The 24,707-nt window shown below is 45.4% G+C and overlaps 1 protein-coding gene across 1 annotated transcript; it reads right to left on the reverse strand.

Moving 5' to 3' along the window:
* Positions 1–1,597: 1,597 nt before the first annotated feature.
* On the reverse strand, positions 1,598–24,294 carry GARIN1A (golgi associated RAB2 interactor 1A). The gene is given in 8 exon segments (XM_060305361.1): positions 1,598–1,711; positions 13,198–13,500; positions 18,169–18,239; positions 18,241–18,291; positions 19,850–20,096; positions 21,051–21,235; positions 23,310–23,399; positions 24,278–24,294. Coding segments are annotated over 5 exon segments (732 nt in total). The 5' UTR covers positions 21,215–21,235; positions 23,310–23,399; positions 24,278–24,294; the 3' UTR covers positions 1,598–1,711; positions 13,198–13,301.
* Positions 24,295–24,707: the final 413 nt, after the last annotated feature.

The raw sequence follows: 24,707 nt of genomic DNA on the forward strand, positions 1-24,707 counted from the left end.
GGTAAGAGTATCTCTGCTATTCTCAACAGGTGGGTTCCAAGGTGGTTGCTCTGGCTCCTGCCATTATGTTTGCATCCTGGCCAGTGAGAAGGGGAAAGGGGAAGGGGAGTGTACACTCTTTCCTTTTAAGGGCATGGCCTGGAAATGGCATAATCACTTTTGCTCACATCCCATTGGTTGGAATTCTGTCACATGGCCACACCCAGATACAAGGGAAGCTGGGAAATGTAGCTTTTCGCTGGGTGGCCATGAGCCCATGTAGAACTGTAGAGTTCTATTATTTATTATTTAAGGATGAAGGATATTGGTGGATTATCAGCAGACTCTGTAAAGAAGCATGTCACAGAATTACTCCCTCTGACATCCACAGTAAACACATATATTTTTTTTAACAGCAAAATTTTAACTAGTGACACTCTAACCAGGAAAGAGGTTACGTGGTGGCCAAAGGATAGGGAAAACAGAAAACCCAGGTATGGCCTGATAATAAAGAAAGCAAGTTAATATAATTGTGTGTGTTCTCACAAATTACCCACCACCCCCAAAAGGAGACAGGCAGCCAGAGTCATGAGTAATCAGCTCAGGGAAAACAACAGTAAGAAAAATCTTCAAGAGTAGAAGCCCTTATTGATCAGAGCACTGCCTCTGCAGAGGCAGAAAGCTCAGCTGGGCTCACCGTTTTTCAGATCTCCAGGCTGAATTGACAAAGATTATTCCATGAGAACAGGATGCATCTCCAACTAGAGAAAAGGACATTTAAAGGGCCATCAGGAGAGATAGCACAGCCCAAGATCTCACCTGGACAGACAGTCCAAAAGAGATTGGAGATGAGAAGTAAGTTGGAGTGAGGGCAGAACAGGCAGGATGTAGCTGAGGGGCTGGGAAAGGGCGGGAGAGAGCCTAGGAGGGAGCCATGGCACTCATGGGATTGCACCAGGGCACGAGTGATGCTGTCAGGGACTTGCTTCCCTGAGAGCTACGGAGGTGTGGGACCAGCAGAGCAAAGGAGCAGCCCCAGGGTGAGGTGAGAGCAGGAGAAAGTGGAGACAGCAAAGAAGGCTTAAAGTTGTCTGTTCAAGTATCATCAAGTCAACCAGGAAATATCCAGGAGAAGGTCAATACTCCCATATGATCGTCCGCAACCTTGCCCGACCCAAGTCCCCTTTTCATGGCAAATATTTCGTAACACCTCTTCTGCTGTTCTGAAATAAAATACAGTGATTGTACCATATAGAAATATAAATATATACACATATAGGTTTTCAAAATCGATGTGCTAGCTCAACTGTCATACAAAAGGAAAAACTATAATAAAAATATATATTCTAATATGTAAATGCTTGTGTATGACTCTTAGAAGTCAGAATGAAAGCTAATCAGAGACCTGTACTCAGAATGCAGTAGTTACAAAAAAAAAAATACCCTTGAAGGTGTATTGAACTGGCTTCTGAAAAACAGTAAAAGCCCACTATAGTTTGACAAGTGAGGTCCCAAATAGTCAATCAGGCGCTGTGGCGTTATTCTGAAGTTAATAAAGTACCTGGGGTTAGCCTACTCAGCCAGGGGGCTGGGAGGTGCAGATCCAATCCACTGGGGTCCCGCCTGTAGTGTGGCGCCACCTGGTGCCAGTCATTCGCTCTGCTACATCGTTAAGAATCCGGGTCTTGGGGTTGGGCTGGGCCCCTGGTTTAGCAACTAGGCTGGGCTGAGCCTGCAACCAAAGGTCTCAGTGATGACGGCTGACAGAAATGGGCGCAAGAGGGACTGACACTTATGAGAAGAGGCCCAGAGGCCATTGGCCCTACTGCCCTCTGGACTTTGAGACTCACAAGCTGCCCAAAGTTCCTGCCAAGCTGTTCTGGGCTTTACTTTTCTCACCTGTAAGGTATAGTTCAAAATAACAGCTATCTCACACAATTGGGAAAATTACATTAGATTGTAGAAGTGGAGACAATTTGAAAAATTCAAAGCGTTTACAAATGGAATGTCCCGAGTGCGCGTGTGTGATGATCCGATACCACTAGTTGCCACATTCTTCTTGCAACTAGGCATGGCCCTTGAATGGTGGTGAGGGGAGGGATAGGTATGACAGAAATTCCTTTCGTTCTTTGTGCAAGGCAGCGTGGAGACTTTAGGGGGCTATAAGACCAACTTAGAATAAATTATGACTACTTCTTTGTTTGTCATGGACACATGGTGTGTTCCCGATTATTGTTGCAACTATTAACATTCAAAAACAGGGTTTTGCTTGGGGGCATAATAAAAAAACGTATCTCTCCAATGGGGAAATGAGTTGATTTATCCTAAGTCAGGCAGGAATCAGAGACAGATTCAAAAACCTGAACAATCCTCTCTCGGTGTATTTCTAGATTGTTGTATTTCTAGATTGTTGTATTTCTAGATTGTTGTATTTCTGGTTGTTTCCATTCAAGTTATAGCTCCTGAAAGTGAGCTAGATAATAATTCTAGATTTAATAATTCTAGATTTTCATTTATTATTTTTTTAAATTGCCATTGGTAACTTTTTAAATATATGTTTATTTATTTATTTACTTTTGGCTGCATTGGGTCTTCGTTGCTTCGCGCGGACTTTCTCTAGTGGCGAGCAGGGGCTACTCTTCATTGTGGTGCGAGGGCTTCTCATTACAGTGGCTTCTCCTGTTGCAGAGCATGGGCTCTAGGCACGCAAGCTCCAGTAGTTGTGGCACGCGGGCTCAGTAGTTGTGGCTCACCGGCTCTAGAGCACAGGCTCAGTAGTTGTGGCGTAGGTGCTCCGCGGCATGTGGGATCTTCCCAGAGCAGGGATTGAACCCGTGTCCCCTGCACTGGCAGGCGGATTTCTTAACCACTGCGCCACCAGGGAAGCCCCTAGATTTTCATTTAAAATGCTCATTTTATGAAGCTTCACCATTCTCAGTGGTTGTTTTTCTTTTGAAGCCATAGTCTTGGATTTCTCAAGATTGACCCCTTGTGGGCTTTTTTTTTTTTTTAAGCAAGATAAGGAAGACTTTATTTGGGACAAGAGGGGTGGGGGGACTAACACAACAGGTGGAGGGACCACCGCAATGGAATTTTGCAGCTGGGGAGAGAGATCGGGCTCAACTCTGAATGCAAGATGGATAGGTGGCAATTTATAGCCAAGGAGCAGGGTGAGGAGAAGTGGACGGAAAATTACTAAGAGGAAGCATCAGGGGTAAGGAGGATTCTGGCTAAACTGACCGACAGGATTCTTGCTGAAGATGAGACATGTTTTGTTTTGTTTTCTAAATCAATGGCCTGTGGTTCTGAGAGTTCATTAGTGGATCCCTTGGTGGCCCCAGGATGCAGGTCAGGACCTCTCATTTCTACATATTCACTGTCCCCAGGTTCTCTGCTTCCCCTACCTGCTGTCTCATCAATACCACTAGAGTCTTAATAGACCCGCTGTTGATTATTTCTCTTGAGACTTACGAGGGCATTTGTGAAGATTTCATCTCACTTCCATCACACATTTTAAGTGGGTCCATCTTGGTATTATTCCTTGAGGACATTTTCTCTTTTCTCTGAATTCCATTTCAGAAACTTTAAGATGCATTCTTACATTGTTTGGGGGATTGTTTTTTGCAAATGTCGTGTCCTGGTAGGCTCTAAATGACTCTGGATAACAACGTTTTATCCCTTTTCCCTTTTAAATCATGTGTTTATTGGCCATTAAAAGCTTTGCCAATCCCTTATGTTGTGTTATTTTCATCTAAGAAATAGTCTCTGGGAAGTCAATTTCACTAAGTTCATTCAGCAAAGGCTGTAGTTTCTTCCCTCGTTTGCGGGGAGGAACAACATGGGGCAGCCAGAGCTGCCTGTGGCAGAAATGGATTTACTTAACAACCTTTAACTGGGTACCAGGCAGGAACCAGGCACTGGAGGAAACACAAATGAATAAGACACCTGTGGTTGCCATGTTTACATAGCATCCACTTTTCTGGGGATAGCGGCACATCAATTAGACTTCATGGTTGTAGACACAGGAAATGACAGGCCAACCTAAGCCGAAGAGAATTCTTTGGAAGACTATTGGGAGGTCTTGACAACAGCTGAAAGTTAAGGGAACCAGACTCGGGGGATTTTGGGTTCTTGTCAGGAATCAAAAGAGGAGCAATAAGCTGGATGGATGCCCCGCCCCTGTCACATAACCAGCAGTACCTGGTCAGGATGCTGCCCCCACTGCCACACCTTCGTTTGTGGGGATAAGTGACATCCTTGCTCAAGATATAAAATTCAGGAGGGAGCATCCAGTTAGCTAAGTCCATAATGGACCTGAAGGGTGAGGGGAGGGAATAGTAACTGGAACCAGAAAGAGATAGTTGACTGGAAGAGGCTGCCATGAGAGGAGCAGTTTCCTTCTGTTGAGGGACACACAGCCAGCCTTATGCTACTACAAGGGAGGGAATAATTGTCTTGACCCCATCCTCCCCTCTCCCTCTGATCTCCTACCTGGACTTCCCACTGGCCAAACCCACCTCGAGACCACAGGCAATGGGCCCTTTGATGTAGGCTATACAGATCAACTTGTACAACAGGCAGGAACCATAGGCGTTCTGGGGCATGGAGAGGGTGGAGAAGGGAGAGAGTGGGTTTGGAGAGAAAAGGGAAGGTAACTGGCACAGGTAGGAACAAGGCCAAAGCTAGGTTCCTGGGTCATTGAATGTTAAATGGAAAACCACAAGGACAGAAAACATGGCGGAGCCATTAAAGCCAGTGACAGTGTCCCAAACAAAGTGTACATTAAATCCAAGTCCTACATCCTTGGTGCTGCTCTGGGTCTGCATTTTCTAAGCCTGTTTCTCCAACTGTCTCTGATTCTGTGAGTCAGCCTCCAATGGCATGGGGTGGGGGGTACAAAACCCAAGCTTTTTCTGCCGAAGATATAGTAGTTCCTATTGCTTGCAGCTAAAGGACTCTGATACCGAAATTGGTACTAGAGAGTGGATTGCAGGTTATAGGCCCCCAGGGAGTTGATTACCCTAACAAGATGGAATAGAATGCAGCAAGATTCCAGCAATATTGTGGGAGGGGAAGTTACCTGTCAATGGCCCACAGCTAATTAAATTATAAGTTGTTGATAATGAGGACCATTTGTTGGCTGAGGGCATCTGGAGAACAAGGTGGCTGCTGCCTTAGGACAATATAAAGGGTATGAAGACTTCCAGGACACTGGGGTACAATGGGTGCTTCTGATGACACTGAATAACTCAAAGAAAGAGAAAAAAATTTCAAAGAACTCAGAATCTGGTTCTTCGGGTTGAATTTTGAAGACTGCCGAAGTCACAGCTTCAATCCAGTCTTTTATGTAAAAGAGAGGCACAATGAAACAGAGTGAATCTCTAACGACTGGAACGGGAATAGCTGACAAGATTTGGAAGACCCAAATCCTCAAATCCTTCTGGAAATTTCCCACTGCCTATCCCTTGTGAGAGGAAGCCTTTCCCTTCTTGCAGGAGGACGCTAAAAATTCCCCTCAGTGTTAGGAGGCTGATAACCGGAATTCGATTCCATGATGTCCAGTGGGTGTTGGGTAGATAAGTGTAGAAATAAATGTAGGGAAGAGAAAGTATTTACCCAGGAAAACATATTGTAGAAATTTGACAATTTGTATCTGTAAAGTCTGGGAATATCTATTAGAATAAAGTTTAAGGCACTCCATCAAAGAGGGAGAACATGATTTTAGATAGGACTGATTTTATTGATATGGGTGCTCTTCCCAGAGATTATGTAATGATTGTGCTATTTCTCACAGCTCTGTATGTTTCTCATAGTTTCCTGTGTTGGTTAAAGTGAGCTTGCATTCAACCCAGTTCACATTAAAGAACAATCAGAGATAACTAGTGAGAACCTGCTGTATAAGAAAATAAAATAAAATTCAAAAATTAAAAAAATGTGTAAAATATACAAGTGATGGCAAATGTCCTTTCAGTGTAAAAATCCCCCATAAAAAAAAAAAAAAGAACAGTGAGAGGCCAGAAATTCCTTGATACGATGTAGAAAGAGGAACTCAAAGGCTCTGGGAGGCAAGAATACTGACTCATCTATCATGTACCTGTCCTCATCCAACTCTGTCCTTTGAGAAGACCCTGAATACTTGTACATCTCCAAGGTTTTGAGAAAGCATTAGAACGTTTAATAGGCTCTCTGCAAGCCAGTAAATGGGCTCCAGTGGAGAGCTCAGTGGGGAAAAGAGGATTCTGGGGAGCGCTCAAGGAGCAGAAGCATAGTCAGGCTTGGTAATCAGAGCTGAGAATGGTTTGACCTTTTGAGATCTGGGTCTGTAGTTAATTAATTAAGGGTGCTTTGGGGACATTTTTCATGGCTTCTGGCTGCTGGTACTTCTATTTGGGGATTTACACTTTGTGAGTTTTACTTCGCTTGGGAGGAAGCCAGACCTTACTTAGCCAGACTCTGTTTCAGCTCAGGTACATCCTGCAACCTGGGTTCTCCCAAGCAGACTCACTTGCTTGGGAGTGAGACTATAAGGAAGCCAGCACTGCACAGAGTCTCGTTTTCTGGGCCAGGTGGCAGTAGAAGTGTCTGATTTGAGAAGACTCCTGGCCCAGGGTCACTGGTGGGAGCTGTAGTGTATGTGCAATAGTGGGGAGTGGGGTCTTTGTTGGAACAGTCCTGCTGTGGTTGGGCCATCATTCTTTGTCCTGGCTGCATAAGCCTTCAAGCCATTTCTCTCTTACCTTTCTGGAGAGTGTGTCAGCTATTGGATAGCCTGTGCAATGTTCATTTTATGCCTGAACTAGTGAGACTTGGTTGTTGACAACTAAAAACATCAGGGCTGACTTAAGGTCTCTAGGAATAAAATTGATAGGCAGTGACTAAGGTCATTTGCATCATCAAAAGAATGATGATAGCTAGCTCTGAGGAATAGGGTTACAGAATCACGGCTGCTTACCACTTTTCCAGCCTCAGTCAATACTCAGACCCAGAGCTCCTCAAATGAAGGGAAGGCCGGAACCCTTAACCGAGGACCCTGTTATAAACACCATAGAGCACCTACTAGGAATCTTTCTCCTGAGCATCCCCCAAAAGACTTTAGGCCACTGACAAGGATAATGTGCCCTCGTAAAAGGGAAATGCACAAACATTCAGGGACCACGGGGACTCTGAGTTAACACCAGTGAGGGGACCCAAAAGGCTACTGTGTAGTCTGTCAGTCAAAACGGAATGCCTCAGATTCAATGTTGAGTAAGAAAACTGTTTCAGAGGAACATACAGAATATAACGTCATCTGTCTAAACATTTTATCCCTATCTGAAACATGCACGTGGGTAAAACCACCTACAAACCACTCAGAGATAGGTAGGTGGTAGGTAAGTAGGTAGGTAGGTAGATAGATATACAGATATAATATATGGACAGATATAGAGATACCTAATGATATATAGAGATATACATATCTATCTGTTATCTATTGCTGCATAATAGGTTACTCCCAAAACTTCATATGTTTATCCCCAAAACACACATTAATTATCTCACAGCTTCTATGGGACAGGAATCCAGGCATGCCTTCGTTGGGGTCTCTGCTTCCGGATCTCTTATGAGGCTGCAATGGAGGTGTTGGCCCAGGGTCTCTCATGAGACTGTAATCAAAGTATTGGCCAGGATCACCGTCACCCTACAGTTCAAGGAGAGCAAGATCCACTCCCAAGCTCACCCTGTGATGTTGACAGGATCCAATTTTTTACCATCTGTTGGCCTGAGGGCCTCAATTGAGGGCCTCAATTCCTCGCTGGCTGCTAGTTGGAGGCCACCCTTGTTTCCTGGCCAGGTGGTCTTCCCTATTGGAGCAAGCACATGAGAACAGCCAGAGAGAGAATGCCAGCAAAATGGACATACAGACTTATAATCCAACCTTGAAAGTGACTTGCTATTCATTAGAAGCAAGTCACTAAATCCAGCCTACACTCAAGGGGAGGGAGGATTAGAGGTATTACAAAAGGGCAGGGAGGCTTCTAGAAGGAGATATATATATATATAAATTTTTTTTTAATTGTAAATTATAAGCAGCAAATTCAGGATAATAATCCTCACCTCTGGGGTTCAAGGAACTGAGGACCTAACTGATTAACTGAGGAGGGTGACAGAGGGACCTCAGCTGTACAGCCAATACTTCTGTTCATCAACTGCATAGCAAGATGCAAGTTTCTCCTGCATAATTTCTATTTGATCTTCATTTTTAAATTATTTTCATCAGCATTTTACATGAACATGGTATACAAAGTCAAATCAAGGCCTGTTATCAAAAACAGCAGTCACAGGACTTCCTTGGCAGTCCGGTGGTTAAGACTCCATGCTTCCACTGCAGGGGTGTGGTTTCGAACCCTGGTGGGGGAACTAAGGTCCCACATGTCACACAGCCAAAAAAAAAAAAAAAAAAGCAGTCACTTGTCCACATACCCTCCATTGCCTCATTCATTTCTCAGAAATAAATAAACTCTTTTAGGTATTTCTTTGAATAGTTATCCTCGGATCTCTCAAAAACACACTTACATTGTTACTTCTTGATTTTTGAGTTTTGGGTATTAGCTACTGACTTCCAACTATAAAAGATGAAGATGTCCTCTTTATCACCTCCCTCCTCTCCCACACCTTCCCCCCAACCTCCACACAATTGCCTTTCACCCATCCTCCAAATACAGCTCTTGCTATCTTTGATTAAATCTATATTCTATCTAAATGTACATACTATTATGAATAGTCACAGACAAAGCATATACTTGAATTATATTTCTTTTCAGTACAATTTTTCTTCTTGGAGTTAATAATTATAGCATCGTTTTGGTTGCTTGGTTTTATATACTATTCTTAATATACCCCTAAACTCTGCCATATGTGTAAACCTCCTCTCATTACATTCAAGCACATCAGGTATTCCACCAGTGTGACCTCTGTGGAGACACACTTAGGCACATTTAGTTCCAATAACAACCAACTGCTCTGCTGTCATTCCAGGCTCTCCCTTCATCGACATCTTGGATTTCCTTCACTTCTCTCCCACATTGAACCCAACCCTTACCTGGGTCCATGTTTTCCTCCTTCTGAGGAATTTTAATGGAGTGCATCCTGCGGAAGTTTCCAAAGAAAGAGCTGTATGGAAAATGTTCGTAAGTTTCAGGTCCAAAGTTTGGAGATTTTTATACCTAAGGATGGAAATGATTGCACCAGAGGCACAAAAATCATTCCACTGATTGAAAACTGAGCCTGATGCTGCTATTTTGGGCTCCTCTTGCCATTAGGGGAACATGGCGATTATGTATAAAAGGGGGTTCTGGAGTTGTTTGAGAGCACTGACTCACTATCAAAGGCAAAAAGTGTTGCTTCTACACGATACGGGCAGCAAGGAGTAGGAGTGGAACCCAGATGTTCCTTGAAATGCCTCTTTACAGCACCTGCTCAGTTAACAGAAGAGCACGTGACCCTACACAGCAAGACCAGCGAGGGCTTAGGTTTTTCAGGAATTAAGTTTTTGTGGTCTCCCTACTAAGAGAAGAATCCCGACCGGCTGAGGTGCTCGTTAAAGCGAGATGTACCTGAAATGGAAGGTCATAAATACTAGCTACTGCCTGGTTACCAAGACGCAGAAACAAGAACTTCCACCTGTATTTCTTTCTTTGTGGTGAAATATACAATTTATGTTATTCCTTCTCTCATTATTATACATAGGGTGTATTTGGAGCATTTCAATTTACCATTTGATATAGAATTTTTGGAATATAAAGGCAAGATAGAAACAAACCAGGGGAAGAATAGACATTGCCCAGTGAACCCAAATTCGGAAATGGATGCAGTAATTGAGGAGGCTTTGTGTTTTCCCTATAAAGAGAGATTCCCCCACCCCACCCCAAACACAGGCATTATGTTAGTTGAAGATTATTTTTAATACTGAAAATAATTATAGAATAAGAGTGTATACGAGGGGTTTGGACAGTACCAGAGAAGAACCCAGGTCTCACAGAGGATGGCAAGGAGAAACAAAGAAATGACTCCAAAGAAAACGACTAAGGAAGCAATCAGATGGACTTACCAAAAGCTCAAAGTTGCCCAAAGTAGACAGCAAGAGTCAATAGATCGGGACTCCCTGGTGGCGCAGTGGTTAAGAATCCACCTTCTAATGCAGGGGACAAGGGTTCGATCCCTGGTCCGGGAAGATCCCACATGCTGCACAGCAACCAAGCCACAATTACAGAGTGCCACAACTCTGAAGCCTGTGGCTCTAGGGCCCACGTGCCACAATTACTGAGCCCGCGTGCTGCAACTACTGAAGCCTGCTCACCTAGAGCCCGTGCTCCACAACAAGAGAAACCACCACAATGAGAAGCCTGTGCACCGCAACGAAGAGTAGCCCCCGCTCGCCACAACTAGAGAAAGCCCACGCACAGCAACAAAGACCCAATGCAGCCAAAAAAAAAAAAAAGGAGTCAATGGACCAAAGCAAGACAGTTTGTTATAACAGCACAGCAAACAGCAGGAGCATCAGCATGGCAGTGCCAGGCCCCCGATCCCCACAGGGCAACATGATGGATCCAGGTGAGGGCTATGCCTGCAGTGGATTACACCGCAGCTGAGGAACCCAGGTCTAAGGGCTCAGCAAACAGTAACTCAACAGTAACCAAACCAGTGTCCTTCCCCAAGAGCAAGTCATCGTAAGGTAGTCATGTGTTAGTCACCTTGATCTATTTAACTGCCTATGTGACTAGCTACACAAATGGCTCAAGGTCAGAGGACAGCTAGGCCTTGAAATCTGGCTTCCTCAGCAAGGATATACAGAGATGCTTGAGGCCATGGCAGAGTGCCTCTCTGAACACAAAGTCACACTGTGGTGGACATTTGTTACTATCAGCCACGAGACATCCATTCCCCTAATTGTTCTTTTCTAACAGCCCCCAATTTCCTTTGGGGAAACCACCCAGCCTGCTGCAGCATTTGATGAAATGTTCAATTAGCTATCCTTACCTGAATCCCCAGAGGTGTTCTGGTGTCAGTGCATTCCAAGACTGACTTTTCAGCTGTCCCTTTGAGGCCGTGAGCCAACTCATATTTTTCCAATAAATTCCTTTTGCTTTAAATTAGAGTCAGCTTCTCTTACTGGCAATCAGAAAACTTTAATATAAAATGGTATCTCTTCTCATAGTCCCACCAAGGAAACAGACAGGCAAGCAACTACAGTAGTGAGAAATGCTGTAAACTGGATACACGCAGGGCACAATGGTAGCATAGAAGAACTCCCTCAGTAAGGACAAGTATCATGAGAGCAACAGGTAGAAAATGCAAGGACAGGTATTTGAATAGAGTGAAGGATGTGCCACATCCTTGCACTATCTAAACACATGGTGTATTACGGAAATCACAAGAAATCTGGCATGGTGGAAGCATGAGGTTCAAGGGCAGCAGTGGCCAGTGGAGAGGCTGGAGAGAGAGGCCTGGCCATTGTGTATCAAAGGGATACAAAAAGCAAGGGATACCCTTGCTTTTATCAAGAGTGAAGTGAGGGATTTATGTTTCAGAAAGATGGCTTTTTAGAAGTATAGATGGGAAATGGATTGGGAGTAAATCGAATTCATAAGAGTATGAACTTCAGAGTTAGACGGACTGGGTTCAGGTCCCGGTTCTGCTACTCGCTCCCTATATGACCTTAAGCAAGTTCTTGAACCTTTCTGTGGCTCGGGTTCATCATCTGTAAAATGTGATCATAGATTATCTACATCCTAATGAGTGTGTCGCTTAAGTGTTCTTTGTAAAGTCTTAGCATAGTGTTTGGCATATAGTAAGTTTCTAATGAAATTAGCTATTATTGTTACAATGATGACAGATCTGGGAGATCAGTTGGGGTTACCACAATAATCTAGGTGAGAGTTGATGGAGGCTTAAACCAAGGCAATAGAAATGAGGATGGAGATCACCTGAATGTTTGTAAACATATCATATTAGGGATACTTTTGAGAGCGGAATGCGTACACATTAATAATGATACTAGAACAACAGGCATAAATTGGGAAGGGTCGTCACCCTTCACATTAGTCTTTTCTAAGTTCTGCTTCTAGATGTCCCTCACCAGCACCAACAATGCTCAGCTTGTTTGATTGTAACATGCTGAAAGGAAATTTGTTGTTTTAATTTTTATTGGAGGCAGGAAGAAATCAACAAACACTAGGCATCCTCTCAGCTCAGTCTTTTCTGACCCAGTCTAGCTAGGATTTACCACTCAGCCCAACTGAGCGTGCACGAGGGGCGGGCAGTCGTGTTCCTTCTCCTTCCATCACTGTATTACCCACGTGTGAACTATAGGGAAGCAGGTCCTCCAGCCTTGATTTGCAGACCAGGTGGCTCAAACATCATGTCAACCTAAATGGCTTTCCTGTGTCTCCAAAACAGGGCTCAGTATCTCTCCCATATGCTCCCTACAGGCAAGTATCATATCCATCTGTCTTGTTCTCTCTAATATACCCAGCAACTGGTGCAGTGTCTGGCACCTAGCAGGAGCTGGATAAATGCCTACTGAATGCTGTGGTAGTATTCCTCAAGTCAGTATTCCCCATTTGTCCAGAGGTTGGTCAAGGGTCCTGTTCTATCCCTGATATACACAGACACTGTGTCTTCCACTTGGGTTTCATTAGGTCCTGGGTAGGAAGAGTCAATCAATTAGGACTTCCAGTGATGGGGGGTCACCATCTTCCTTGACAGAAGCCCCATCTTCATTAGCAACCAAAGTTTGCATGGCCAGGATGACCTTTCATAGCTTTACCTTAACACAGGGAATGGGGCAGGAAGACTCACGTTCTTGTTTGAGGTAAGTGGGGCAACACAAAAACATCTCCTAGTTGATCGCCATCATTCTCAGGACTCTTTCACTTTGGGCTTGTAGCAGCCCTGTCTCTGTTTCCCCCTATCCCTTTGTAAGAGGAAGTTGGATTGCTCCCCAGGTCCTTTCCTCCGGACTGGCTTTCTTGGCTTTGCTCGGCTGTTTGGGAGTTTCAACTGAGCTAATAGAATGTTTTTTCCATTTATTTCCCAAGGAGCGAGCTATTGCTCCTAATTAGTCCTTCTCCAGCCCCTCCCCACCTCCACCCCCCATAGCACAACCTATAACAATTAGGGACTCACTTGGAGGTTTATTGGTGGAAGTACCGAAGCACCTTGTTATAAACACCATCTTACCTTTCCCATGGTCTTCTGGGCCACAATAGGAAAAGAGCATTATAGAAGGTTGTAGCAAGTGGACTGAATGAAGCCTGGGAAGATGACCCTGTCTTGGTTAGGTGTTAGGGTCCCAGGAAGTTCTCTCCTAGGGAACCGGCTACAGGAGCCTGCAGGAAGTGCTCCACTGGATTCTCTTGCTCCCAGAGACTGTGGTTCAAGGTGGCTCTCATGGGTATATTCGAATTGACAGGGGATGCCACTGGAGAGGGTGTCTTGTCAGAGCAGTTGAAATTGTCTATTTCAGTGGTGGTATCGGTGTTTCTGGAGTAGCCCAGGATATTGGGGTCATTGAAAGCAATAGAAGAAAAAGAAAGCATTGTTAAGAATCTAATTTTGAAACTTTTAAAATTACGTCTTTTCCAGCATGAGTGCCTTGAACCTAGATCTAAATATGGAAATGATGGGCAGTGACAACACGTATTTATGGCATGAGGTACCTACAAGCAACTTGAGCAGAGAAAGCCAAGCGGGAGGGAGGCTGGAGAGAAGGCATCTCTGCTGAAGTGGAACAGATACCCCTCCAAATCTTAAGCCTTGCTTTCATGTGTTGAGAATGTAACATGTTATGAGTCAAAGGCAAGACCTGAACCCACTGGGACCTGCCTGATGCCCACTATAGTCTGCCAGCTATCAGCATAAGTGCAAAGAAAACCTCAGACAGTTCTCCAAAACAATAACAACTGAAAAAATAATCACAACCACTTGTGTGTCTAGAAAAACACACACTGGGCTAAAATTTTTTAAAATTTTGATTTTAAGTGAAATACATGCTTATTTTAAATGAAAAAAAAACCTATAAAAAAGCACCCAAAAGAAAATAAAAATCACTCACACTTACTATTCAGAAATAAGTACAGTGAGGTTTTGTTTTTTCCAATGAAATTAATTTTAGGGTTATTTAGCCAGAGACTGGCAATATGGCCTAATATCTAAAAATGTCTTTGCCACAAAACACCTAGAAATGCTGGATAAAATATAATCTACACAATTTTAAATGCATTGTCAAACTCACAAAAAGTAAAGTAAAAATCCCAGGGACCAAAATTAAAGATCAGTGAAGTATGAGCTAAAGTGGGGCTGCCTGAGGGACTGGCCAGTCTTGGTGACCCAGGCCTTGGGTTTTTATGGCCACGTGACACAGGAGATAAAGTCTTGGGCCCGAGCTAGGTAGGGTATTAACTGAGGTATTTACATAAGTCCAGGACTTTCAAAGCCACCTTCTCGGCACCAGAAAGAAATCTGGGACACCAGAAAGAAATCCATCCAGTGCCACAAGCTCATCTATATCAACTTGGATTCTGGGTCAAAACAAAAGTCTCTGCTGGAAATTCTTATCTTTGGGACTGTCCCAATACTGGTTTGAGGTCTGAAATGATATATGGTACAAGAACTTCCAAGCTGAGAAACTAATATAAAAACTTTTGGGGCTTCCCTGGTGGCGCAGTGGTTGAGAGTCCGCCTGACGATGCAGGGGGCATGGGTTCGAGCGCTGGTCTGGGAAGATCCCACATGCCGCGGAGCAACTAAGCCCGTGTGCCACAACTACTCAGCCTGTGCTCTAGAGCCCACGAGCCACAACTACCGAGCCCATGTGCCACAACTACTGAAGGCCGCATGCCTAGACCCTGTGCTCGGCAACAAGAGAAGCCACTGCAATGAGAAGCCCGTGCACTGCAGCGAAGAGTAACCCCTGCTCTCCACAACTAGAGAAACCCGTGCACAGCAACGAAGACCCAATACAGGCAAAAATAAATAAATAAATAAAACTTACGTTAAAAAAAATTTTTTTTTTCTCCTGAGCCAGTAATATCTCTGATATGGAACCAAACTTACAGTGGCTCTTTGGGGTTAACCCTTGCCCCTCCAATTTAGGCCAACATGAGTCCCACAGAAAAAGGCCTGTTTGAGAAAAGCTCAGATAAAATATTATAGCTACAGACAGCTCCAGGGCCCACAGGGTGTCAGTATCTGTGTGAGAGGAAGGAGAGAGAAGCAACAGGGCATCTGATGTGCCTGTAGACAGGAGAGCTCCTATATCTCCCACAGCTTCTCAGTGGAAAGTGCAGCCAGCCAATTTGAGAAGAAGGAAACTGGAAGTAAGTGCAAGGGGTCCATGGTACAGTCTGAAGAGGCTGGTGAAGTATGTGCCTTAAGAACTCTCAAAACCACCAGAACACTCTCCCTTGCAGGACGCGTCCTCAAACAAGGAAAAACCACTGGAAATGGAATCCAAATTGAGTAGGACAGGAACAATAAAAGCAAAGAAAAGAGAAAGGTCAGGGAAAGATAGGAGAGAGGAACACAGCCCTGGAATCGTAAAAAATACAAGGCCATAAACACTTCACAAAAATGACACAAGAGGGAGCTCGGGAGCCCAAACCAGAAAGCTGCCTTGACCAGCCCTTCACCCGCAAAGGTTCAGGAAAAACGTTTACATCAGAGATCATAATCCAAGGCAACACAAAATTATATAAGGAAGAAAGGTTGGGACTTCCCCAGCGGTCCAGTGGTTAAGACTCTGCCTGCCAATGCAGCAGGATGCGGGTTCGATCCCTGGTTGGGAACTAAGATCCTGCATGCCGCCCAAGGCGGCCAAAAATTAAAAAAAAAAAAAAAAAAAAAAGAAAAGAGGCTATGAAGCATCATAAATCCTTACAGACAATGAATGCACACTAAAAAGATGTGCCTGCAAAACAAATGAAAAGTGCAACCTAGCATTTCAAAATGAGCTAAAAGAAGTTAAGACAAGGACAGAACATATGAAAGAACAACTAAGTCAGAATTTAAAAGATTTATAGGGCTTCCCTGGTGGCGCAGTGGTTGAGAGTCCGCCTGCCGATGCAGGGGACGCGGGTTCGTGCCCTGGTCCGGGAAGATCCCACATGCCATGGAGCGGCTGGGCCCGTGAGCCATGGCCGCTGAGCCTGCGCGTCCAGAGCCTGTGCTCTGCAATGGGAGAGGCCGCAGCAGTGAGAGGCCCGCGTAGTGCAAAAAAAAAAAAAGATTTATAGGAATTCCCTTGTGGGCCAGTGTTCAGGACTCTGTGCTCTCACTGTCGAGGGCCGGCTTCAATCCCTGGTTGGGGAACTAAGATCCCACAAGCTGCGTGGTGCAGCCTAAAGAATAAAAATACAAAATATAAATAAAAGATTTACAAATGTGGTGATAAAACTGAGAAAAGAATTAGACATTTCTAAAGAAATAAAAATTACTTCCTAAATGAAGCCTAAAGCCAGAAAGAACCCAAAAACAAACGAAGCAGATAATGCCTTAAGAGAAACAGAAGGGAAGAAGCAGGAGAGTTTCAAGAATAAAAAAGAGAAAGTGGCAGGTAATTAGATACGCAAAGATGATCCAACATACAAATAGTAAGAGTACCCAAAGAGGAAAATTTTACATTAGAATTCAAGAATACTATCTTGAAGTTGAAAAAAAAAAAAAGACTGTAAAGTACATATAAAGGTGCACCATGACCTGGGAGAACTGACCCAGCATGACCACAGCTGGGACCCTGCCCCAGAGCAAGGCTATGAAAGCATTGAGAGAGAGGAGGTGTGGAGAGTCCTTTGTACAGAGCTCCTCCTTCGTTCCCCCCCAGCTAAACCACAGAGGCTTCCTGGGAACACCCAGAGACCTTGAGCAGTGGCCCCTGGGGTCTGGGAGACCCAGTAGGTGGTGGGGCACAACTCCCACCCAGGAAACAATGGAGGGTGGCAGAACCGGGAGAGCAGGTTTCTTTGATGACAGAGTGAAGAGGAGTTGCTTCTGTGTCTAGGAGGCACAGTCCTCCCTCCAGTAGCTGGTCAAAGTCTGAGAGGACATTTCCTGAGGACAAGATGTCAACTGTACCGGAGAGAAAGAGCCCGCCTCGAGCCACTGTAGACACTACCTGCAAGGACTCCCTTAAAGGTGAGGGGACTCTGACAGCTAGTGCCTGAGTGCATGGACGCCTGCAGAGCCAGGGCCTGAGCGGGGGGCCTTGCATTGGGGTGAGGACTTCAAGGAACCCAAGAAAGCTCCTAAGAGAAAAAGCCAGCTTTAAAATCAGGAAACAGAAGGAGAGGAGCGAAGGTCCAGTCCCCACATGAAGGGCCATCTTAATATGAGGCCAAGCTGACTGAAGGGGGGTGATGTGATCACTTTAGAGTTTTGATAATTTGCAGGCACTGGATGTTTTAATTTCAGAACTGATGCTGCTTTTGCAGTTTAAAGGGACCAAAGAACTCTTTTATATTCTAAGAGGGAGCCCATATATGCTATGGGACCTGCTCAGAGATCAGCTTTTATCCAGGGGCAAGAAGACAACTTCTCCCGCTGAAAAAATTATAAAGGAAAGGAAAAAAATTTTGCATTTTGATGATACCCTACAAGTTGTACTTCTTCAATGTATCGACTGAACAATCTTGCTTTGGTTTTCTATCTCTTGTTACAGAAAGAATCTAACGCAATGACTTAGTAGATTAGTAAAACTTCGGAGCCAGCAGTGGTCTCCCATGTGGGTTAACGTCTATTCTGTCCATTTTACAGAATAGACAAGTGAGGCAAGGAGGCCTTGGGATTGTCTTACCCAAGGGACCCTTGCGAGTTGGGACTGGAGATAGTCAATATATAACTCCACGAGCCTGCTTTATTAATTTATTCATCCCTCACTCCTTTTACTGAACACATTCCATATGAAAACACTAGGGTTTACCTAGGGACTATTAAGATCAATCAGCCACTGACCCTGTTCCCAAGGACAGGCTTATAATGAAATTAAGGGGACACGTCACATGCAAAGGTCTAAAGTGAAGAGAAGGAACTGAGATGGGTGGGCAGAGGGTGTCACTGACTGCTGCCCCGCCCCCGCCCCCCGCCCCCCACCCCTCCCTGCACCATGGCTCTGTGCTGCGGGAAGGGATGCCAGTGCTGCCTGCACGGAGGACCCACCTGTCTGCTGTGAGCTGGGACCTTCCTGAGAGATTCGAGAAACAGTCACTGGTCTGCTCGGCTGCCAAGAGCTTTCATGGAGCTTTCACTGGACTGGCAGGATGACAGGAGGCCGCTTCCAGACTGCATGGAGAAATGTGCAGTCAGATGGCCAGGTCTGCTCCCCGACAGCCCTTGGCTTCCTCGGGCCATAACCTTGAAGGAACTCACTTGTGTCTGCCAGCCTAGTCCTGGGAACCTGCTCCTTCAACATCAAGCCCTCGAATCATGAGACCAAAAATGGGGCCCTAGCAGGATCGCCTCCTCTCCCTGATGGGCTGCTGTGGCTATCTGCCCAGAGCACAGGCTCTGAACCTTGTGAACCAGAGCAGCAGAGCTGACTTTCAAAGTCAGTGATAGAGTGCCTAAAGTATGCCACTTACATGAGACGAGGAAAGTGTTTCCATCCTGAAATCTGAAGGTTTAAGGTTATCCAATCTATCAAACTTTTCCTTCCTGACCTTCTACCCTAAGCAGGTACTGGGAAAGCCTTCTATGGGTCAAAAGAAAAGAAAAGAAATCCTTAAATAAACTAAAAGGGAAAAGCAAATCCTTAGGGGAAATATTTGCAAAAACTTGAGATTAAAGGCTTAAAAATCCTGATATATAAAAAGCTCTGGTTTACAAATCAATTTAGAAAAATGCAAAGTTGCCAAGAGAAAAATGGCCAAAGAACACAAGAGCCGATGCAAAAAAAAAAGGTCAGTGTTCAGATTCACTGAAAAATCAGAGAATCCACTTTTTTTCAGCCTATCATACTAGAAAATTAAAATTTATACTTCTCAATTGTGATAAGGATACAGTGACACAGTCACTCCTATTATTGGAGAGAGTATAATTTGGTAGGAACTTTCTGGAAATAATCTGGCAGTATGTATCAAGAGCCTTAAAAATGTCTGTACCCTTTGAATTCTGCTTCTAAAAATCAATTCTGAGAAAACAATCAGAAATGTGGACGATACATAAATGCTTGTTGTAGCATCAGTTACAATAATGAAAAGTCAGAAACAACTCTGAATGTTAAACAACTCTGAATGAAACAACTCTGAATGAATGATATTAGGGGAATGGTGAAGTAAATTTTAACCCATTCATACAACTGAATAGCATGAAATTACCAAAATGATGTATATAAAGGGCTTCTGAAAGAAATGGGAAAATGCTTATGATATAATCTAAATTGGAAAAAAAAGCAACATTCAGAAATGTATATATATTTAATGTCCTCAAATATATAAATTAAAAATTAAGATGAACGAATAGAAGGAAATATGCCAAAATGTTCCAAGTGATTGCTTGGGGCTGGAGAGAAGTAGGGGTGATTTTTCTGTAATTTTCTGATTTTCTTCAGTGAGCATTATTCCTTTATAACACTGAAAAAAAAAAAAAACAGCAAAAAACAGCAAACAATTTTTAAGTGAATGAAGTACTTTATAGCTCTTTTTTTGGAAAACAAAATTAATTTAGTTTTTATGTCTGTAGACCTCAATTTGGTGTGTGTGTATCATTGACCCTTGAAAAAGAAGTCTGCTCATACCCACACAACACTAGACTGTAATACCCATCAATTCTCGGGAGGTGATATGTTTCCGATTCCCAGTTGACCCTACGGATCTCTTGGCGGGATCTTGGTGAAACTTACTGTTTCGGTGGAGCTGCAGGGCAACTTGGGCACCAGGCAGTGAGAGAATTGGATTCTCGGGTCTTTTGTGGTGATAGACAGACCTCTCCGCAGAATTTTCACCAAGCGGATCCAGAACTGAAACACAGCCTCTGGGTGTTTTTCGTGGAGCCTCAGGTAGAAGATCTTTTCAGTCACTGTCCTAACCCTCAGGATGCGTTGTAGCCGGTCGCAGATTCGTAGCTCCACATACTTCAGTGGGAGAATCCTGGACACAATCAGGAAATTCCCATGGCAGAGGCATCAGTGATTTTAATCAACCAAGCTGGTGCCTTCCTAGAGCTTGGGTCAACCTCACTAGGTGCTGACCTCCGCTTGGGGGACACCCAAGGGAGAAAGCTCATAGTCTGAGAGTGGGAATGATCACTAAGACCGACTCTTCTCTGATTTCCAGGGCCTTAGTTATTAAAGAATCTGCCCACACCAATAACAATGGCTGAGAGTCGATGTATAATATCTCGTTTAGTCCTCACAACAACCCTTTGATGAAGGAAAGATAAGTAGTAGTAATTCCATTTTACAGAATTTGAAACTGTGGCTCAGAGAAGCTAAGTGATTTACCCAAGTTTAGATCTTCTTAAGTAGGAAATGGAACTAAGGTTTTCTGGCTCTATTTTCAGGTCTCCTCCTCCCTAGATCCTGATTAACTGTGCTGAAAGATTAAGAAAATGGACAGAGGTCTCCTATACATCCAGTATTTTTTTTTCAATCTCAACACCTCATAATCCTATTTGACTATCATATCACTCACCTTTCTTTTTGAAAACCTCTAAGTCAATATTGACAAAAAAAAAAAATAAGCAAAAGGAAGCTAAGATTCTCAAAAACTAGGCCGAGACAGGGATTGGTGCTCTACCACAGCACCAAACACAGTGCTTGGTACACATAGATACTAAGTAAATACTTGTCAAATGAATGAATGAAGTCTATATAGTTCATCAGCTAAAGAACACTGTTCTTTCTTCTCAGCTAAAGTCCAGCAAAAACTAACACAACATTGTAAAGCAATTTTACTCCAATTAAAAAAAGAAAATTATGTTGCTAAAAAAACAAACAAACACAAAGGCCACAAAATAAAAAAATAAATAAGTAAAGTCCAGCTGCAAAACAACGCAGTCATTCATCCTGCCCCTTCCGGCCCCTCCCTCAAGCCCTTCTTTACCTGCTGAGGGTGATGACTGGGGCACTATCAGGTGTGCTACAGGTGGAAAACTGACCCTGGGGCCAGGTGACATTGGCCATCAGGAGGACGTTGGGGAGTGGCAAGGAGGGCACCGAGGAGGTCACCCCGAGGATCACAGTGGTAGACCCGTCACAGACATCCATCCAGTTCCCGGCTTTAGTGACCTAGAAATCAGCCCCAGGTACATGGGTCAGAGAGAAGCAGAAGACAGGGGTGGAAGGTTACAGATGCTAGAAAACGGCTCTTCAACTTGGCGACAGGCTTAGAGCACCTGTGCTTCTTGCAGGTGTGTGGCACACTGGACTGGGTCATGACCTGAATCTATCCTTCCTGTGGGTCTCCCCAGAGAGACTTAAGTTCATGGGCGACAGGAACGCTGTGCTGCCCTTCTTAGAGTCCTTTGCATTACTAATTTTAAAAGGATGCACTAGTAAGAAGCCAGCACAGGTTCCTTCCTTCCTTCCTTCCTTCCTTCCTTTCTCTCTCTCTTTCTTCATTCATTCATTTATTGGCTGTGTTGTGTCCCCGTTGCTGCATGCGGGCTTTGTCTAGTTGCGGCGAGGCGAGTGGGGCCTACTCTTCGTTGTGGTGTGCGGGCTTCTCACTGCGGTGGCTTCTCTTGTTGCGGAGCACGGGCTCTAGGCGCGCGGGCTTCAGGAGTTGTGGTGTATGGGCTCCAGAGCACAGGCTCGGCAGTTGTGGAGCATGGACCCAGTTGCTCCGCGGCATGGAGGATCTTTCCGGAGCAGGGATCGGACCCGTGTTCCCTGCATTGGCAGGCAGACTCCTATCCACTGCGCCACCAGGGAAGCTCCAGCACAGGTTTCTAATGGTCTGGAAGGGACATTGTGAGAAGAAAGTTCCAGAAGGGGAGGAGAGTGAGGAAAGAGCTGTTGAACGGAGAAGACCCAGGCAGCCCATCTTGAGGGAGGTTTGGGGAGCTTCTCCCAAGACGAGGGAGTGCCGGGCTTGTTGCTGGGTCTTGAGTGTAATAAGGACCTGTTCTCTTGCAGCACTCGGGGCTGTGGCAGGACAGGGAGATGGATGCCTGGCACTGGGGCACAGTGTCTCAGCTAAGACACCCCTACCTCACTCTCCAGGGCGGGCAGAGAAGCACCAGGTCTGTGGCCTCTAAGGAACCACAGGGACCAGGGTAAGGAACACCTGAGGAGTGACCCCTGCGTTCCCAAGACCAGAGGGCCTTCTCCCGATATCCTAGGCTTTGTAAGACCATCGGGGCCATTCATAGCCCGTGGTGGAACTGGGGACCAGGCGAAAGCCCCAGGAATAACTGAAACGTTAGTTCCCACAAGCCTGAGTAGATGGTGCCCCAAGAAAAGTGAATTTTGATTTTTGGAAAAAAAAAAAAAGGAACATTTCTTGGAGCCCATGTTGTGGAATGAAATTCATATGCGCTACAAAACACAGAGGGCCACACACACTGAGAGTAATAAGTAAATGTTTGCGGGTGAGGTTTCTTGGCGGTGACGTTAGTGACGGTGATGCTGAGGGGAGGGAAGGGAGGGAACAGCATAAGTTCAAGGCCGCTTTTAGCTCTGCCGAGGGCCAGCTTCACAGGCAGTCTTTCCCCCTCCCTGGCACAGTCTGAGTCTCTTGCTGCCTGAGTCACCTAGCGTCCATCCAGAGAATCTAAACAGTTTTAATACTAGGCCAAAGAGAACATATTAGGAGAATAAACCTGCCGCCATAATCTCACACCCAAGGACATGACTAGAATTTGATATCTTGAGTCTGGATTTCCCACGATACTGCTAACTCTCCTCTGAGTGTGTGTTAGGCATGAGCACGCCCCCCCCCACGCCCCCCATGCTGCCAGCTGATCGCCCAGCTCTGTAGCTCCCTGGGGCGGTGCAGGGACCAGAGGGCACCTGGAGCCATGAACCTTTGGGGGACCTCGTCAGAGAGTAGCTCGCTGCTCTGTGAATTCAACTCCACTGCATGGATTCCTGACTGCAGACCCTCCCGTGCATTCCAGCCTCCTGCCTTCACCCAGGAACTTGAAGTCCCTCTCGCCTGGAAGGTCCTCCCCCTGCTCTTCTACCGAAGTCTCAGCAAGACCTGAAAGAACGGCTTACGACCCCGCCTTCTGGGAAGCCTTCCACAACTGCCCAGGTTGAAGGAGTGCTCTGCGCATGCTCTGGGGTTCGGCTAGTCCAAACCCTCTGACGCCGAGCTTTCTTAACAGCTACCATTTTATACTATGTCCTTTAAACTTACCAATTCACAAGCTTCTTGTCCAGGGACACTATCTGATCTCTCTTTGCATCTCCTGCCTCTCACACAGCTTGCTGACTGGTTATGCCATACCTGCAACGGAGCACAGGTGGTCACCAGCCAGACCACTGGAGGGAAGCGGGTAGCACCTTGGTGAGATGTCACACGGATTGAAATGACTGCCCTGCACTCCTGGTGTCTCCATGCTTCCCAGGCCACAAACACTCACTTCCATAGGTCATATTACTACTCTTCTGGGGGATGGTGGAATCTGGGCAAGGCTAATTTATCCAGGGACCTTGGTCTCATGCAAGCGTATTTGTATAATAATATCCCAGAAAGAAGGTTGGGTTTCAGAGCACGGATTCCTACAGCTGCTTTCATCCCCTCTAATCAGCCAGCGTGGACTAGCGGCCCCGGGAGGGTGCCTATGAACCTGCCTGGAGAGTGGGTTCTGCTGTCTCCTTCTGCAGGTGTAACTCTATTTCCCGAAAGCATTTGACCTGCAGGGAGTCCCGTGATGCTGTGGGCACAAACTGAGGTGAACTTGGGACCCAGACCCTCTCGTTTCTCTGGCTTTCCTGGCTTCTTCCTCCTCCCCAGGGCTTTCAAAGGCCTTGGCATCTTTGGACCAATCCCCGGGAACAGGTTTGGAAAGGGAAGGAGAGCTGGCCCTGAGCTGCACAAGGGTACCTGGATAAAGTTGCTTTCAAACACCACCGAGTCAGAGAACAAGTTGAATTCTGGAGAATGAATCAGTTGACAGAGGAGGCCGTCTTCCACCCCAAGTTCCACTCCAGGGCCTGGTTCCATGACCTCAGGTGGGAGGCTCCTAATTTTACTCATTGGTTCTTGGGAAGGATGGGCTGGGGAACATCCCTGGGGCTCCACTCAGACCCAGCCCAACTCCACGGTGTTGGTGTGACCACCACTCCCCCACCTCCACATCTCCACCTCCCCTCCTGACTTACCGGCTGTCCCCCAGGCTGGGAAGGGCCTGTCGGCTCACAATGGCAGGAATGACATCAGGGAATGTGACGGGTAATAACAGGAAAGGGGAAAAAAAAGAAGAGGCAAGGAAGGACTGGGGAGTGAGCAGGGTGTTTTTCTCCCCTTTCCTATTTACTACAAACTAGCAATAATGTAGCCTGCTCCATTTTGTTTTTGTTTTTTTTCGTTTTTTTTGGCGGTACACGGGCCTCTCACTGTTGTGGCCTCTCCCGTTGCGGAGCACAGGCTCCGGACGCGCAGGCTCAGCGGCCATGGCTCACGGGCCTAGCTGCTCCACGTCATGTGGGATCTTCCTGGACCAGGGCACGAACCCATATCCCCTGCATCGGCAGGCGGACTCTCAACCACTGCACCACCAGGGAAGTCCAGCCTGCTCCAATTTTCAGTCAA

The sequence above is a fragment of the Globicephala melas genome, chromosome 9, assembly GCF_963455315.2.
Source record: "Globicephala melas chromosome 9, mGloMel1.2, whole genome shotgun sequence".
NCBI classification, from domain to species: domain Eukaryota; kingdom Metazoa; phylum Chordata; class Mammalia; order Artiodactyla; family Delphinidae; genus Globicephala; species Globicephala melas.